This window comes from Prinia subflava, chromosome 18, assembly GCF_021018805.1.
Source record: "Prinia subflava isolate CZ2003 ecotype Zambia chromosome 18, Cam_Psub_1.2, whole genome shotgun sequence".
NCBI classification, from domain to species: Eukaryota; Metazoa; Chordata; class Aves; order Passeriformes; family Cisticolidae; genus Prinia; species Prinia subflava.
Genome location: NC_086264.1, coordinates 6,890,939 through 6,908,481, shown reverse-complemented (window position 1 = coordinate 6,908,481; position 17,543 = coordinate 6,890,939). Strand labels below are relative to the sequence as shown.

Sequence of the window (17,543 nt, the reverse complement as noted above, 5' to 3'; positions counted from 1 at the left end):
GTTCCAGCCTGTCATCCCTTTCCTCAGCAGCACGTATTTGAGTTTTATCATCTCACAGAACACACACATAGCCACGCACAGGCACACGTCACTCTTGTAACAGTCGGGAATTCCTAGACCTCATCTTGTTTTTCAGCACAAGACCCAAGGGCCACTCGAGCTCCCCAGACCAATTCCCATGGTAGCCATGTTTTACTATAACAGCAGACAGTTTTAACTCAAGTTTATTTCAGGTTATCAAAGTCAGTTTGAGCACCTCCCATTCACAGGCTGATAACATGATGTTGTCAAGGTCTTGAAAGTCCAGTGGATTTAAGTGTATTCAGTCTAGCAGTCTTGTAAAGAGAAATGAATGTGCCTCTCCCAAAATGAATCATGGTATCACAGAATGTGCTGAGTTAGAAGGAACCCATCAGGATTATGGACTCTAACTCCTGGCCCTGCACAGGACCAGCCCAGGAGTCACATCATGAGCCTGAGAGCATTGTCCAAACACTTTGTGAGCTCTGTTGGGCTTGGTGCTGTGAGCACTGCCCTGGGGAGCCTGTTTAGTGCCCAGCCACCCTCTGGGGAAAGAACCTTTTCCTGATACCCAGCCTAACCCTCCCTGGTTCACTTCATGCCATTTCCTTGAGTCCTACCCCAGTCATGAGAGTGAAGAGATCTGCACCTGCCCCTTCACTTCCCCTCACAAGGATGTTGAAGACCACAACATCTCCCCTCAGTCTCCTCCAGGCTGAACAGACCAAGTGACCTCAGCCATTCCTCATATGGCTTCCCCTCAGGGCCCTTCACCATCCTTGTGGCCCTTTTTTGGATGGCTTCTAATGGCCTAATGTCTTTTTTATATTGTGGCACTCCAAAGCTGCCCCCAGCACTGGAGGTGAGGCCACCCCAGCTCAGAGCAGAGGGGACAATCCCCTCCTTGCCCAGCTGGCCATGCTGTGCCTGGTGCCCCCAGGACAGGGTTGGCCCTCCTGGCTGCCCAGGCTGTTCATGGGGAGCAGGAGCTCCAGGTCCCTTTGCACAGCGCTGCTCTCCAGCCTCTCATTCTCAGCCTGTCCCTATAGCCAGGGCTGGCCCATCCCAGGTGCAGAATCCTGCACTTGTCCTCACTCACCTTCATATGCTTGGTGATTGCTCAGCCCTCTAATCTGCTGAGGTCTCTGCAGGGCCTCTTTGCCCTCAAGGGAGTTGACAGCACCTCCCAAAAAAGTGTCCTCGGCAAGTGTCCTCAGCATCCCTTGTTCTGTGTCCAGGTCATTTAGGAAGATGTTGAAGAGCACAGGGTGAGGATGGAGCCTGCAGAACCTGGACACAGCTGATGTCACCCCATTCCCTATAATCCTTTGTGCCTGACCCATGAGGCAGTTGCTCACCCATCATGTAACACAATGTCCAGCTGTGTGCTGGACATCTTGTCCAGAAGGATCTTATGAAAGAGAGTAACCAAAGCTTTGCTCAAGTCTAAAAAGATTGCATCTACTGGCTTTCCTTGATTAACTAGGTAGGTCACCCTGTTGTAGAAGGATTCAACACGCAGGACTTTCCCCTCATGAAGCTGTGTTGGCTATGACCAGTGCTGGTTGTGTTATCCTACAGCTGTTTTTCAATACCTCCCCAAATAAACTTTTCCATGATTTTACCAGGCACTGGCTACACTGGGTAGTTTCTGGGGTCCTCCTTGCACTTCTTGAAAATTGTGACAATGTTTGCCAGCTTCCAGTCAGCTGGGATGTCTCAGGATTCCTGAAACTGTTCAAAAATCACCAAGAGATGTTTTGCAATGACATCTGCCAGCACCTTGAGGTTTCTGGGATGAATCCCATCAGGCTGTATAATTTGTAGGGATCCAGCTACAGCAACAGATCCTGCACGAGTTCAGGGTTAACTGGGAGCTGATGATTCTCACTGTCATGATCTTCCAGCTCAGGGCATTGAGACCCCCTTGGTCCATCATCAGTGCTGAAGACAGGGGCAAAGAATGCACTGAACACCTCTGCCTTGTCCATGTCCCTGTTTGTGAGGTGACCATCCTCATCCTGTAACAGGCTGATGCTATTTCAGTTCTGCCTTCTGCCATTAATGTATTTAATAAAACTCTTTTTCTTGTCTCCCACATTTCTGGCCACGTTCAACTCCAAGTCAGCTTTGGCCATGTGAATTTCTCCCTGCAGTGGCAAGCAGCATCTCTGTGTTCTTCCCATGTCACCTGACCTTACCTGTCCTGGGAATGCACCTTCCCTTTTTGCCTTACATCCAAGAGCACATCCCTGTTCAGCCCAGCCCACATTCTGGCTCGCCTCTTCACTTGCAACTTTTAGGAACTGCCTGCTCCTGTGCCCTTAGGATGTGGTGTTTAAAAAGTGACAAGCACTGATGGACCCCAGCACCTCCAAAAAAGTTTTCTCAGGGGACTTTACTTACTAGTTCCCTGAGCAGCTTTGTGGTCTGCTCTCCTCATGTCCAGAGCTGCACTTTTCCTGGCACTTTTAGTCCTGTCAAATCTTTTTTCCTGTCAAATGATGGTGGTCATTATGGGAAGTGCCTTCCTCAGATCCAAAATCAGCCAAGATAAGCTTTTCAAATCACTCCTCTAGACTGCTCCAGCAACTTCACCACAAGCCACTCTAAAATGAACCTTCAGGTAAGATGTTCATTCTTACCATCTGCCATCACTCACCAACCCTTTTTCAAAGGCACAGAGTGACCACTACACTGCTTTGCCCAAACTCTGAGCTCTGTAACTACGTTCTGTTGTTCAGTCACCATCCCTTCCTTCCAGCCAGTTCAAATGAAAAACTAAAAAATGCTCCTCCCTTCCTTTCCACAAAGCTCTGCACATGCAATCACCGCATTTCAGGCCAGCAATTCTACAGTAAATGACACACACCCCCAAGGTTATGTACTCGGTAACCTTTGTGAAGGCACCCTGGGATCCATCTCAAACACTCCAGGAACCCACTGGGATTCAAAGCCCTTTCTAAATCCAAGATCCCCGACGTTCAGTCAGCGCAATGGATATTGGCAAAATTCGTTTAACTTTAAAATAACATTTGTTTAGCAATGATAGAATAAGGGTCTGCCTAAATTACAGAACTGTATTCCATAATCCATAGGTATTAAATCTTTCATTTCTCAGAACTCACGTGAAACTCTGTAAATCTTGGAAGTATTTTTCATCTGCTGGTGTCTTCGGTTCTTCTCTCGGACACTCTGCATGCAGGAGTATGATAAATTGATAATCCCTCCAAGAATAAATGAAAAAAGCATCATGGGAGCAAGTAAAGTCTGAATAAAATCATGCTTTGAATACTTGCTCATGGAAAACAGCGCACAAACTCTGTTTGACACCAAGGAGTGCCTGGATTTCACACACCTTCCCTTATACAGATGCCCATGAGTTTCAGACCTTTCTCAAAAACAAGCTGTCCACATGTCAAACCAATTTATGCAAAAAGGAATGCCTTGAAGCTATAAATGGGAACTCCTCCACCGCACAACTGGATCTCACCAGGAAACAGCATAAGGAATATTCAGCACAGACCACCTTTGCAGATTTACCAACCAATGAGGCTAAAAAGCCAGGTGTGTCCAACACTGAGCAGGAAAGCTCAAACAGCACCAGTATTTAACATTTCATTAGAGTGAGACTCTGAACCATCAAGAGAAGGTTTAGCAATAGAAGAGCAGGCTGAAATGCAGTGAAAAAATTTGGTTAAAAACTATCAAAACCCAAGCCAGCCACCAGAAAACCGGGGTGTAATGGATCTGAGGTAAACATTACTGTGTTCCTCTCCCCAGGCTTTGAAGAATGCAGCACGTACATCCCAGGCTTCTATGATGGGCCTGGCTAACAGGAATGCCCATTATAGTTGCTGTACTGCACTACCTGGAAGGCCACAGAAACAAACAAGCTCTGCCAGATGACCAAGGAAAAAAGCTTTCAGAAGCAAACACTCTTAAGCACTTCCTCAAGCCTCTCTCAGCACCATTCCTCTGTATTTAGACAAAGGTTCAAAATCCAGAGCAATGCCTGCAGTCATTTCTCATTCAATTATATTTCACGGATAAGAGGTTCAAAAGTGACCTCTAATTTCAGGAAATGAAATCCCTGAGAACACACTCAGCTATCCAGGGACTAACTGCAGAACTGCCAGGCAAAACTGGCACTGACACCTCTTGCCCAGTGCTTCAAATGTGCTGTTTTGGCTTTGTGTTGAAATGAGGATTTGGAATTTTGATTCTAAGGGGACACAGCCTAACAATTTCAAGTAGTTAGGTTGAAGTACATGCAATAAATACTTGTGGGAGCTTAGCTTTAGGAAAAGAATCAAGTCTGAGGGCAAAGAAGAAGTGATGAGGAAAGCAAGGGTGCTGACTTTAAGCTGCAAGGCTTTAAAATACTGCAAAAAACACACAACCACCCACACTAAAATATCTTACATGAGTCAGTAAATACATGTATATACTCTAGGACTGCAGCCAGGTTGTCAAGCTTTCTTCTCTGCTGTATTTTGCCCCTAAATGAAAGGCATTCTCCCTTCTTTCATCTCACAAAATGAGAGCACCTTTTTCTCCCTCTGAAGAACTACTGTGTCTCCAGAATAATTTATTTTTAGCACTTGGGTATGAGCTTTGTTTCCTTGTGACTACCAAGGAAACTGATTCAGTTCAGTGATCCAATGGAAAACAACGTTTTCCTTTTTTTAATAAATTCCATTATTAATGGCACCATTACTATTACATTCCAAATATTCAAGTTCCTGAGCTCAAGAGAATAAAATGTAGATTTTTTAAAAAGTATTTTCTGGGTTGCACACACCTACATGCTAGAGCCTAGCCCAAAAACAACCACCATCATTCAGGCCACCCCTAACACATTTACTCAGTGACCCTCATGATGAACCTGAGATGCTGATCACAGCCTAGGGATGCATGGTATGCAAACTGAGCTGCACAACTGCAGCAGCTGGAGGCACAATCCCCATCCTGTAGGGTGCAGGAGAGCAAGGCTGAGCCCTAAGCTCAAGGACCACAGAGCTCATAATGATGCAACAAGTCCACTGGAGGGTCAGGAGGCACCACTGACTGGAAGGGAAGCAGGTGTTTGCCAACAGAATTCCAACTAGGTGTTGATTCAAATTTCAACTTTTCAGTTAGAAGATGTCTGTTTGAAACCCCCAGAATAGTCAAATGTAATTGTTGTCAGCCTCTGGAAATTCTGAGAAGGAAAAATAGCTAGTGGAAAACTTGGAGCCTTCAATACAGACCACAAAAACTCAATAGAAAATTTTATATTTTTGGGGGGAAACTTGCTTACCCTTCTAAGACTACTGTAAGTACAGTGGATCAGAGATACTACTGGCAAAGTAAGAATACAGAAACAAACATAATGAAGAGTCATCAGTAATTCTACTAAAGGCAAGAGAGAGCCTGTGAAGGTGAAACCTGTAAGGGGACACCCTTGACATTCAAACGTAGTTGCAAGGAACCACTGGTATCTCCTGTAACAGGAAAAGGGGAAAGGACTCAGGCTAAGTCAGTCATTCTTTTTAGGGAAGTCTGAATGACAAAAAGCCTTGCAAGTGCTGACCCCACATTAAACATTACCTGGGCTTCTGATTAATAACCCTTGATCCTTCTGAACATGTATATATTAATAGAATGAATATGCAGGAACCTGTATCTGAATTCACTCAGTAAGAAGAGGCAGAAAAAAAAACATAATCAAGAAAAAAACAAGTGTAATGCAAAAGAAGACGTATATATATTTCATATAACAGTTGAAAACAGTTTTAAAATTTCACTACCTTTGCCATGCAATTTATTCAGCAAAGTTATTTGCAATAACCAGGCATTAATATAGACAGATCATAAAAGGCCAAAAGGTTTCCTTTTCTTTCCCAAACTCATTCTCTTATATCATGACCTATGAAACAGATTTTGTGGAAAATATAATTGAGTTGATAACTCTATTCCAAATAGTCATACATTAAATGACATTACAAACAAGCACTGTAATCAGCAACAGGTCAGTCAATTGTATCTATTTCAGAACTTCAATTCCAAGATTAACTGCTTCATACTGTATTTGGTAAAAGCTGTTACACAAGGCACATGAAGAGATCAAAGGCTTAAAAAAACAGCTAAGAGAGTGAAAGTAAAGACTATTATTAATATGAAAAGCTATTTTATAAAGTTGCTAGGGAATGAAAAAAGGGTGAAGCTAAACTCTAAGGGAAGACACCATGTTTGCTGCTACTGATCTTACAAATAAAAACACACCTTTGTTTCTGGGCAGTACACATCACCTTTAAGGAAGTACACTGACTTCAGTTTCAGTAACCTCAACTAAACTTCTTACCAATAAAAACATGTCTGATTTGTTTAGGGTTTTTTTCTTCCAAAATCCCCCAGCTGCAGGTAGTTCTCCAAACCTCTGCCAAATTCCTCACCTCTAACAGATTTTGCTCAATCCTTATTTGGATTAACTCCTAATCAGCCTGCTAGTTCTTACCTCCTCTAATCCCCTCACCTTTACTACTTGATTTCAGCAACACTCTGCCTAGGGTTGTTTCAAGAGGCAGATTTGGCCATACCTGAGCAGATGCCCTGCAGCACAGACACACCTCAGAAATGCATGCAGGTGAAGCAGTCACCTACGGGGGGCCACAGGGAGAAGTTCTCAGGGTGAGCCTTTCAAAAGCACCTAGGAAACCACTCCAACCACCTTCAGACTGAAATTTTGCAAAAAACCCTCAGGTTTGAAGATGTGCACCCAGATAGATCAAATCAAAAGCACAAAAACTTCTCTGACAACTGGCTATGGTGCAGTATTGTCAAGTGCAATCTATTTGCTCATTTGAGCAAATAAGACACCTCGGCACATTCCCCAAACTGGGAATTTGTCTCACCCCCCCTGCCTCCACCCCTTCCTTTTTCTGTTTAAAGGAAAGATTATGATTCTGCTAAAATGAAAGATTATCAGTCACTGGAATCCAAACACAAGACATAGAGAGATACCACAATGTGTGCTAGTTACATCAGTACAGAAACAATTAAAAACCTCAAATATGTTCTGTATCCAAATTAGTGATTTGCTAAATTCATATTCTTGTAAGCAATTCCTCAAAGAAAGTCCTCAAATGCAGTGAGGAACAACTCTTATGCTCTGTTAATCTTTTCTGCTAAAGCTTGAAGCACTGTACTTTTCGACTGCTTAAGAAGGTATGAGAAGACTGAAGCAAATTTAAAATCCTTATGCAAACTTCTATGGGCGATGTCAGATGACTCCGTGCTCACTCTGCCCTTGTAATGACAAAATACGCTGCTTGCCAAGATTTCAAAGATGACCACTGACTTTTTGCTCTTGTTTTACCTTATTCACTGAAACTACAAGTCAGTTCAACAGGGGGGATCCTGCTGTCCACCTGTGCTCAGATTGATCCTTACACCACATTCCTGCCAGTTCAACCAATGTGCACAACGCCTGTGGCCCATGAAACACCGCATTAGAACGCGTTTTCCAACCCATAACCTCCTGCACTCTACAACAAAAGAGCACTTACTGCCATTGTCGTCAGAGTCCTCACTGCTGCTAGGAAGCCGCTGTCGTTTCATGATCTCCCCGGGAAACAGCAGGCAGCCTGGGAAGCAATGAGACAGCACTTAACCCCAGGTAATAACACACACTCATCAACTTGGGCTGCTGATGGCATGCCAGCATTCACAGCACACAAAGGAAAACAAACAACTCCAACAGCAGCTGAAATATGAACAGTGAACCTCTGGAGGATGCTTAATTATCTGTTATCATGGGAACAGGTGAACACACTGGAGAGTGGCAATGACAACCCCACCAATGCCTCCCCCCACCAAAAACTGTTGTGTCCTGAGAGGTGTTAAAATCACTGAACATCCCAAGCCAATGTGCTTAACTTCCCCTGCCTGTTCTGACACTAGATTTGCAATACAATAACGTTTTACTGCTTGTGTAAATATTTACTTTGGCTAATATATTTTTGAAGCTATTTTATTCCTGTTTAAAGTGCCAGATTTACGAAATCGGAGATTAAAGCCATCCACTTACACGTGAAAAATGAAACATCAGCAGTAGCAAGCCCAGTTTTCCCAGATAAACTAAACATGCATCATCTGTACCCTGGAAAGCACCACCCTCTAAATGAGAGAGTTACTTCCTCCTGCAGGCACATTTCTAGCACCATGCCTAACACTAACTGTTCTTTGGGAGTAAGATTATTCACATGATTATTCAGAGGTTCCTCCAGACTGCCAGATTTCTGCCAATACCAAATTCATGGACACATGGGCCTGTGATAAAAAGGCCAAAAATTCCAAATCTTTTTAACTGCTATTCTCAGGGTGCTGACATTTTCACATGTATTCCCCATGGAGCAAAACCAAATTCAGAAAAAAACTAAGGAAACTGTAAATAGCTAATCAGCATTTATAAGTAAAAAAGCTATTAAAAAGTGCAAGTTGAAGAGCAGAGAAAAACATGACAAGACAAGTCCAGAAAGGCATATCCACCATAAGTTAAACTGAAAAGGACTCTAGATGCACATCAATATCCCTGAATCTTCTCTTACCACATATCAATCGTGGTATCAACAAGGTCTGGGCACTCTGCTAGCAGCAAACCCCTCACACCTACCTCTGTACACAGATTTGGAGATCAGAGGCCAAAATACTCTTTTGCTTCCAGCTGAGTGTAGAAAACCTAACCTTATTTCCATTTGAGTTTGGACTGCCTTGAAACCTCTCAACCAGACTCTTTCCACTGATCCTTGGTGTAAGAATTGACTGCCTCAACTTTGTTCACTGAGAACATGGCTCATTGTAAGAAATTCAATAATGCCTTCAACTTTTATAAGACTGATTCCCAAAATAAGAAAACCCAAAAGGCCTAAGCCTGACACTATTTACAATAGAACACAAAAATATCTGCTCTTCCAGAAGTGATTCATATAAAAAGAAATCAGCATTTTTGAGGGAATTCATTTTGTCACTGCTAGGAAGTCACAAGCAGCCGAACCCGAGACTTTATTTCACACTTCCAGAGAATTTAATACAGTTCTAAAAGCATGAGCATTGCAGGGTTGCCTCCTTTTTCATATTGCATGTGTAAACAGAGCTGGGGGGAAGCCTCCCTCCCACAGATTGATTTTTAAAAGTGGGATTTAATACACCTGTCATTGAAACACATAGCACTTTTGAACTTCAAACATGCTCACTAAAGAGAATCTGAATGGTTCACCTCACCAAGACCTTCTGTCACCTTTTCATAGAGTAAAATTTAACATACAGTGTCTGATGCCAGAGAATAAAGAATCATCAATGGCAGCCTCTAACAGGGCCAGAAGAATCCTCTCCAAAAATTGCTTTGAAGCAGGCCAGAACTTTGTGTGTATGGGAGACAGAAATGCTGCCAGAGGATGAACACACAGACCAGCCAGGACCATCAAAACCCACTGAACACAGATCTGGTATAAATGCAGGAGATCCAGAGCCAAGATCCTATACACTCACTTGGAAAGACAGAAAGCCAATATTCAGATCCAAAACACACTAAGACAGAACTGAAAAATCAATTAGTTATTACAAAGCCAAAACTAGGGGGATGAATATTTATCTGTAAGGTACTTTTTCTAGCAGTTCACACAGTAATAACAGCAATGTAGAAGAAGATATTCACTTAGCAAAAATCTCCCATAAACAAAGTAAAGAAAATCCAGAAGAAAATACAGGAAAATTGTCCTATCTCAGAGGTGTAATTTGTATATTCCTGGTTAAAATCCTCACTTCCTGGTTTATTTCCCCCATGATCTGAAAAGATAATACACTGTAATACAAAACAACAGAGTTTATGTTCACTAAGACACACCTGTGAACTTGCAACAAACAAGAAAATTTGGAATTCTGCTCCTTCGCATCTTTCTGGACAAGTGCATTTTGAGTTGATCTTCTCCTAACACACCTTCTGCAAATTCAAAAAAATAAGGAAAGAGAGGGAACCTTCTTCCTGCTACCATGTGCCTTTAAAAATAAACAGAGTATCTTTTTGGTTGCTGTTTAAAGGAAAGAGTGTAATCACACCTCCCAGTTAAGCACTCTCCAGAGCTTTTCAGGAAATAAACCAGAACAGAAGCCACTTTCCTGAGTACAGAGTATTAGATAAGGCAGCTAATTTCCTTGTCCACTCGAGTCAGGCATCTGAAGTTGGCCACACTGAAAAGACTGTTTTGTCAACAGTACCATTAAAAGAAATATCCCATTTGATGAAGCTCCTGTGAGATTGTTTTATAGATACATGCAGAGACAAACAAACAAAAAAAAAGTTAAAACTCAGAGATCTCATTTTCCTATCTTTGAACCTAACCTGAGTTTACAGGGAGCTAAATCACAGACGAGAAAACAGCTTTTGGCTTCTTAGAGCAAGACTCAAACCCCATAAGATTAACCCCCTCGAACTTTTGTCATTAGAACAGCTTTTTCCAATCTCTAAAATAATTTTAAACTGCTTCCACCAGCTGTTCATACCCACAGCTCAGAACACATGTTCTAGAGATAACACTGGAACAGCTAATAAGACTTACAACAACACAGAGAGAAATGCTTCTGGTTTTAAGGGTATCACAGTGCCTCTGCATCAAAGGCTACTGGCTTCTGTCAGGGGTGGGTGCCTCAAAGTCACACAAGAAACATGTTAAAAAGTGCACATTAAAACTAAACATGGGATAGGGATAATGATGGTTAGATGCAGACTGATGATGCAAGTTTTTTCCCCTCTTCCAGCAGGCACACACTACGATCACTATGCCTGTACGCGAAGAGAATTCACATGTAAGCATAAAAACAGTGCAACATTTGAGGCCAGCTTTAACACCAGGAGTAAAAGCTATGCACCCCAGCCTGCAACACTTGCAGGGCAGGAAGAGACACCCGGATGACTGAGCTCAATTCCCAATGGGTGCAATCACATAATTGCTGTCCAGCCCAGGAGCTTCCACAAAGCACCCACTGCACCCACACACGGCACAGGGTGACCTCCCAAAGGCCCCCACAGAACAAACAGTGCTCTGAAGCAAGGACACGGTCAGGCAAGCAGTGCTTGTGAGTCAACCCTGGGTCTTCTATCAAACTGCTTCCCCAAATTCTTACACCAGCCCCAAAAGGGCATTTGCCCAACACAGTTCACCTGAAGGGAAAGCCCAGCACTGCAAAGGCTGCCGCAGTCCAAAGCCCTAAGCTGACACAGGCTGCACCACCAAGCCACGCTCTCCATCAGTTTCCAGTGACTCCTGTGAATTCTTAGTAACTCAGCAACTTTTGTGTGCAAACTTTCAGTTTCATTTCCTCCAAAGTCCTTTTTTCTTGTTAAAACCATTCTTTCAGAAATCAGTCAGCATGCTGACCCTGTTTTCCCCTGAGCACTCCAGTCTAACATTTACCCAGGCACTGGGGAGGAACCAGACTGGGCTCAGAGTGATGCCAGCCTTCAGCCAAACACAGCCACAGAGAAACAGCCACAACTCTGCTGGCAATGCTCCTCCAATTCCACGGGCAGCAAGGCACCCAAGAGCACTGCAATGGCAGCACCACGATAAATGGCACAAACGGGACAGAGACCAAGACACTTTAATCCCCAGTCACCCTCAGATGAGCTGGCCACACCAGGGCAGCACTGGTGAGGTCAAGCACAGCTTGCAACACACCCTACTGTGCTGCTCCAGAGGCTGAAGGTGCTGCCCTGTTTTACAGAAACAAGTTAGCAGCTGCTTTTCCAGCCTTTTCAATCGTGCTTACTCTGGAAGTTTAGCTCTGGGTTTTACTCACTGATTAGATACAAACTTTAAACATAAGAATGCAACTCTGGACTCTGATGGTGCATTTGCTCAAATTGTTTTTGAAGCCAAAATTACATCACCTGAAACTGGCTTCTGTATTTTGGAGGGAGCAGTAAGCCTTTTTCAAAATACCTGTAGATGCTGTGCAAATGAAATGACTAGACAATAATCCAATATACCCAATGTCAGGCCACAAAACAGCACTTGAATTTACAGATCCTTGTGGAGCTGAGCAACAAACATCTAAATCTACACAAATAACTAGATGCAGGTAGGCATACAGACTTTGCTGTCCACTGCCCAGTATTTGATGACAGATGCAGTGCAATGGGTTAGACTCAGCAACCTGACACAGTAAAGCAAATTCACTATTTTCAGCAGTGTGCATTATCATGCTACTCCATCCTTACCTCTCCAAGAGATAAATTACCAACAAAACCCAAAGACCCCACTGGACAGTGATGTCAAGACCCTTCCTTTTTTCTCCCACACTGGAGTCGCAGGAGTTGCACTGATAAGAGTGTAAAAAATGCCAAGAGCAGAAATCCAGACATTACTCCATGAAACTGGGACATCAGCATGCACACACACACACCCCTGTGCCACATACCATGTGCACAGTTAAGAACCCCACACAGCTCCTCACTCAGTTTGACCTCAAGTAGAGAAGCAGTCAAAGAGAAAGATGTAAAGTGTGCCAGTCCTTGTTATGCAAATAGCTAAACAGAACCAGATTGTAAAAAAAAATTATACATGGAAAAATGTACATCCTCAGGTCAAAGGTTTTCAACAGCACAAATCTTACTGAAGTATTTTCAAGGGCTGCATAAACCCCTGGGTAAAAGAGTGTATAATTCAAACTCTGACAGACAATTAACTGTAACCATGTTAACGGGTGTCACTATAACAAACTGCACTGAACAGCTGCAGAGACAGAATGGGAAGAAAGCAGAGTTATGACAGATGTACACCCTGAAGACAAACTGAAAAACTGGCTTTTCCTGAAAGTAACCCACTAACTGCAATGAAACGAAGACCTAATTATCTCTAGTACACAAGAAATTGCTTCAGAACACCTATTGTACAAATGGAAGTGAAGAGTGACACAGCTTAATAAAATGGATAGAAGATGGAGACAGTTGGCTTCTACTACTGGGCTCTTTTTAAATAGCTTATTTATAACACCACTCCTTCTTCACTGCCACCTGACATCACAAGAAGCTTTTTTGCTTCTACCCTGGAACTAAAACAAAAAGAAGGAAGTATATCACAAACAAGCTGTATTACTAAAATCCACCTAAAACTTTAAAATGCCATAGAAGCTTTCACAGCCACATTTTACAGTCACAAGGATACAAGAAGAGTTCTGAAATGAAATATTACAGTACTATGGAGCACTGTCCACAGTACAAAGAGCCACAGACCTTACATCTGGAGAAAAAAAAAAATCCTCCAATTCTCACAAAATAGAGAATTACTTGGCCAAACAAGGCCAACGGTGTTCTCCACAGGGAATATCTCTCCCGAATTCAGAACACTTATCCAAAATTTCACAAGACAAGAGAGAAGTACAATTTGGCCATATCAACCCAACACTTCTCAGGAACCCAGGTGCTCATTTATGCACCTGTGCAAGCCAGCTCATAATGTTAACTTAATACCTGAGCAAATTATTCCCAAACTGTGGGAGTGAGTGAAGCTGACCATCCAAAATCTCGAGCAATGCATAAACTGGGCTCCAGGAATTAATGCAAGCCAACTGCACCCACTGCAGTTCATCTCTTCCACCTCTGAAGTGGTGCCAGCTTGGTCATCTCCAGCTGAAAACAGGAGCAGGAAGCAGCAGTACCAACCACATGGAGAGAACACTTGAGGAAAGACTGGAAGTTGGTTTTTTTACTAGGTTCTGTGAAGTGGGAATGAAACCAGAGAAGCTGGAAGGGAAATCTGCAGCTGTGAGAGGAAAGGGGAGTTTATTATTATTATTTTATTTTAAACATATGTATTAAACATAGCTCAAAAGCAGGGAGCAAGTGGTATCTGAAGCCAGAGGGAAAATCCTGCCACTAAAATATACAATCCTTGCTGTTTCAACAATATCCCACTAAGTGTGAGAAACCTCTAGAAATAGAATCATAACAAGCATATTTTGGCATAACTTTCCTGAAGGTTTTGGGTTTGCAAGTGTGGGCAGCTTCTGACTTAGTTAAAAGACAGCACCTGCTTAAAAAGGAAATTATTCCAAATAACAGCTGAATCTTTCTCTAAAAAATGGGGCTGGCATAAAAGCATCTTCAGCCTTTGACATTAAAACGTCAACAAAAATGTGTCGCTAAATCCTCCTGGAATTTCTAATACTCCCTCACAGCTCCATGAGCCCGCTCAGACCGGGTCAACCACGGCCTGTTTTACTGGAGGGGGCGGACAGATCTCAGGATGCCCCTGCTCTCACCTGCGGGTGAACCTAATGAACCTCCTCAGAATACGGCAGGAGCTGAGGAGCCGGGGAGAGCCGGCAGGAGAAGCCTGCGGGCGGCAGGCGCTGCAGGCAGGTGCGCTCAGCCCCGGGGCCCCGCCGCGCCCACGGCCGCGGGAGCGGAGCCGCCCGCCCGCAGGTGCGAGCCGAGCTGCGGGAGTCACTTCCAAAGCGGCACTCACACCGACCGCCGGCTCCAGCCCAGCCGGTGCCGCTCACAGCGACTCTCCTCATCCTCATCCTCATCCTCATCCTCATCCTCATCCTCATCCTCATCCTCATCCTCCCGCAGCGATCCCATCTCGCCCCCGCCCCGGAGCCGCCAGGGCACGGCCGGCTGAGGTGCCGGAGCAGCCTCCCGGCCCGGGCTACACCTCCCCCGCGGGGCTGGCACCTTCCCGGCCGGCTGCCACGAGAAGCAGCCCGGCTCGCCCCCTCCTTCTCCTCCCTCCCGGCTCCCGCTCCTCCCCGCCGCCGGGCGCACCAATCCGCTCGGCCACGGCTGCAAATCAAACTTGGTGCCCCCGGCTCGGCCGCCTCTCCCTCGCAGCCCTGTCACTGCCCAAAAGGGCCGCGGCACCTTCCCCGCCCGCCCCCGCGGCCGCGCTGCCACCGAGGGGGTGGACGGGACGGCGGATCGAGCGGCGGCTCGGAGACGAGCTCATTTTCTGTGTCCGTCTCTCCTCCCACTCCCAGACAGTTCTGGAAACTGTGTTATCACCTCTTGTCACAGGAAACCAACCAGCAGGCGGTGCAAACAAACAAACACCCTTTGCCTCCACCCTTCCCAAATTCATCCTATCGGGAACGAACGGGCGGGCGCGAACGGGAAGGGAAAAGCAAATTTAAAAAAAAAATCCACAAATAAAACCAAAACAGCAAAACATTACCCCCCCTCCCCCCAAAAAAAAAGAAAAAAAACCCCAAAAAAACCCAAACACCCCCAAAATTCTCCTGGGAGCAGGCGACTACGCGAGCCCAGGGCCGGGCAGGGTGGCTTTGTCTAACAGGAACAAGTGGAATGATGGCTGGAGCCGCACTCACCTCCCCGGGGAGAGCGGCCCGTTACACAGAAATGCCGCAGCCGCGCTCCGTCCCGCTCGCCAGACACCGGGGCGAGAGCCAAATCGCCGAGCTGCCCTGGCCGCCGCCCGAGCAACTTGGGGCGTTCGCCGCCGCTCCCCCTGCGCTGTTAGGTTCGCGCCCCAACCCCGCCGGCCGCCTTTCCGCTCCCTCGCCCGCAAACTCCGGCCCGGCCACGCGGGTCCGACCCTCGGCCTGCGCCGGCCAGAGCAGCGGGAGGGCGCCGGGCCCCCCCGCGTCCTGCCCAAGTTCGCTGCGCGCCCCCCGCCCCGCTCCCGCTTCGCCTCCCGCCGCCGGGGCGGGGGCCGGGCGCGGCGGGGTCGCCGTGCACCTGCCGGCCGCTGCCCCGCTGCCGCCCCGCGCACATTTCCCCGCCTTTTCCCACTCTCAAACACGTGCACTTCGGGGCTCGGGCAAGTTGCTCTCCAGCAGGAGACACCGCGCACCGGCCTGGGGGGACAGGGCCGGCTCTGACAGCCCGGAGCTCCGCGCCTCCAGCGGAGCACACACCGGCGCCCATCAAGCGGGCGGCTGACCGGCTGCGGCTCTCCCGGTCCGGAAGGCAACTTCTCTTTAATTTCATCGATGAGCAGTTTTTATGCTTTCCAAGCATTCTTTTTCCCCCCACAAGCCCTGAGTGCGACTGGGGGGGGTAAAGGGGGGGGACACAAAGCTGCTCCTGCACACCGACCACCTCCTCTCCCACGCACACCGCTCCTCGCCCGCGGCGAGTGGCGACGGGTCTCGTGGGCATCTGGGTATCACGGTGACACAAGGTGGCCATGACTCTCCCCCACCCCCTTCCTACACATCACTATCCGAGCAGGACTCGCGCTCTGCCATTGCCATCTGGCTACCAAGTTGCTCCAACGCTTCCTACTTTCCGCGGCGGGCGATACCCGGCGCTGCCCCCGCGGCGCAGCCTGCAGCTCCGCCCGGGGCGCAGGGCCGGCGGCACGGCTCGGCACGGCTCGGCTCGGCTCGGCGCAGAACGGCACGGCACGGAACACCGGCGGCTCACTTGGCCGCCGCACCTGGGGAGCTGCGCGGTCCCCGCTTGCCCGCGGCGGAACAAAAAGGGAGCCGGCACCGGCCGGTGGCGCCGGGCGGCAGCGCTGCCTCCCCTCCCGCCTCCGCCCGCCGCAGCCCCGCACAAGTTGCTTGTGGGATAGCGGAGCCGCAACTCGGCCGCCTCCCCTCGCCCCGTTCCGAGCGGCGCGGCTCTTGGCGCCATGTTAATGACGTACTATCTTATTTCCACTAGGCAGCGACCTTCGGCACGAAACTGCTCTCCCGCCGCCTCCGGAGCGACAAAAAAACCCCATCAAATATGGCTGTGCTGGCGGCCCCGCGGCTGGCGCTGCGGCGGGCACGGTTACCTGCTGGCGGCGGCGCGGCGGCGGCGAGGGCGGGCGGCGCGGCCGGGCTCCCCCTGCGCGGAGGGCTCGGGGCCGCCGCATGAGTTCGGCGCGGCGCCGGGCAGCGGGCACGGAGAGCGGCTGGCTGCGCCACACACACACACACACACACTCTCGCACACACAGATTCCCTCTGACTGACGTTTGTACTTGTTATGGAGGAAGGACTCCGTGAATCAAACTCGTTTCTGGGTCACTGCTGCCACAGGGGGGAGCTGCTTTAATCCCCTGCCAAAACTGGAAGGCGAGGGAAGGGGGGAAGAAATAATAATAATAACGCAGCGCCGGGGTGGGGAGGCGGCGGCGCGGCCCCGGGGGAGCCGCCGTTAACTCTTGGCGGGCCCGGCCGCACGGCGCGGGGCTCCCGCCGGCCCCGGCCGCCGGAGCCCCCGGGGAGCGCGGCCGCCCGCCTCCCGCCGCCTCCCGCCCGTGCTGCGGCGGGCTGCAAAATGCGGATGGGAGGCAACGCCGTGCGGCTGGCAGCTGGGAAATGATACGTGTCTGCGCCCGCATCCCGCCCGCGGCACTGCTGGCCTTACCCTGCAACCATTAACGCTTCTCTCCGAAAGATTTAAGGCGATTTCGCAAGCAGGGATTCTAGCGCTGCACTGGCTCCCCGTGCAGAACGCATGAGTCACTATTTGTCAAGCAGAGAAACTGAGGGGACCGAGAGTTAAACGCTGTGGCCACATGCGT

At 47.6% G+C, this 17,543-nt stretch overlaps 1 protein-coding gene across 14 annotated transcripts in view; it reads right to left on the bottom strand.

The window, feature by feature from the left end:
- The window catches only part of JADE1 (jade family PHD finger 1), a 43,201-nt gene extending 26,143 nt beyond the window's left edge, over window positions 1–17,058 (bottom strand). For 2 of the 14 annotated variants that reach the window (XM_063415310.1, XM_063415318.1), the window contains exons 1-3: window positions 14,831–15,241; window positions 13,532–13,823; window positions 7,572–7,649 (exon numbers count right to left, since the gene is read on the bottom strand). In XM_063415310.1, coding sequence (XP_063271380.1) covers window positions 7,572–7,649; window positions 13,532–13,649 — 196 coding nt within the window. In that variant the 5' untranslated portion in view covers window positions 13,650–13,823; window positions 14,831–15,241. The other 12 variants (XM_063415308.1, XM_063415309.1, XM_063415313.1 and 9 more) reach the window with 12 other exon arrangements.
- Window positions 17,059–17,543: the final 485 nt, after the last annotated feature.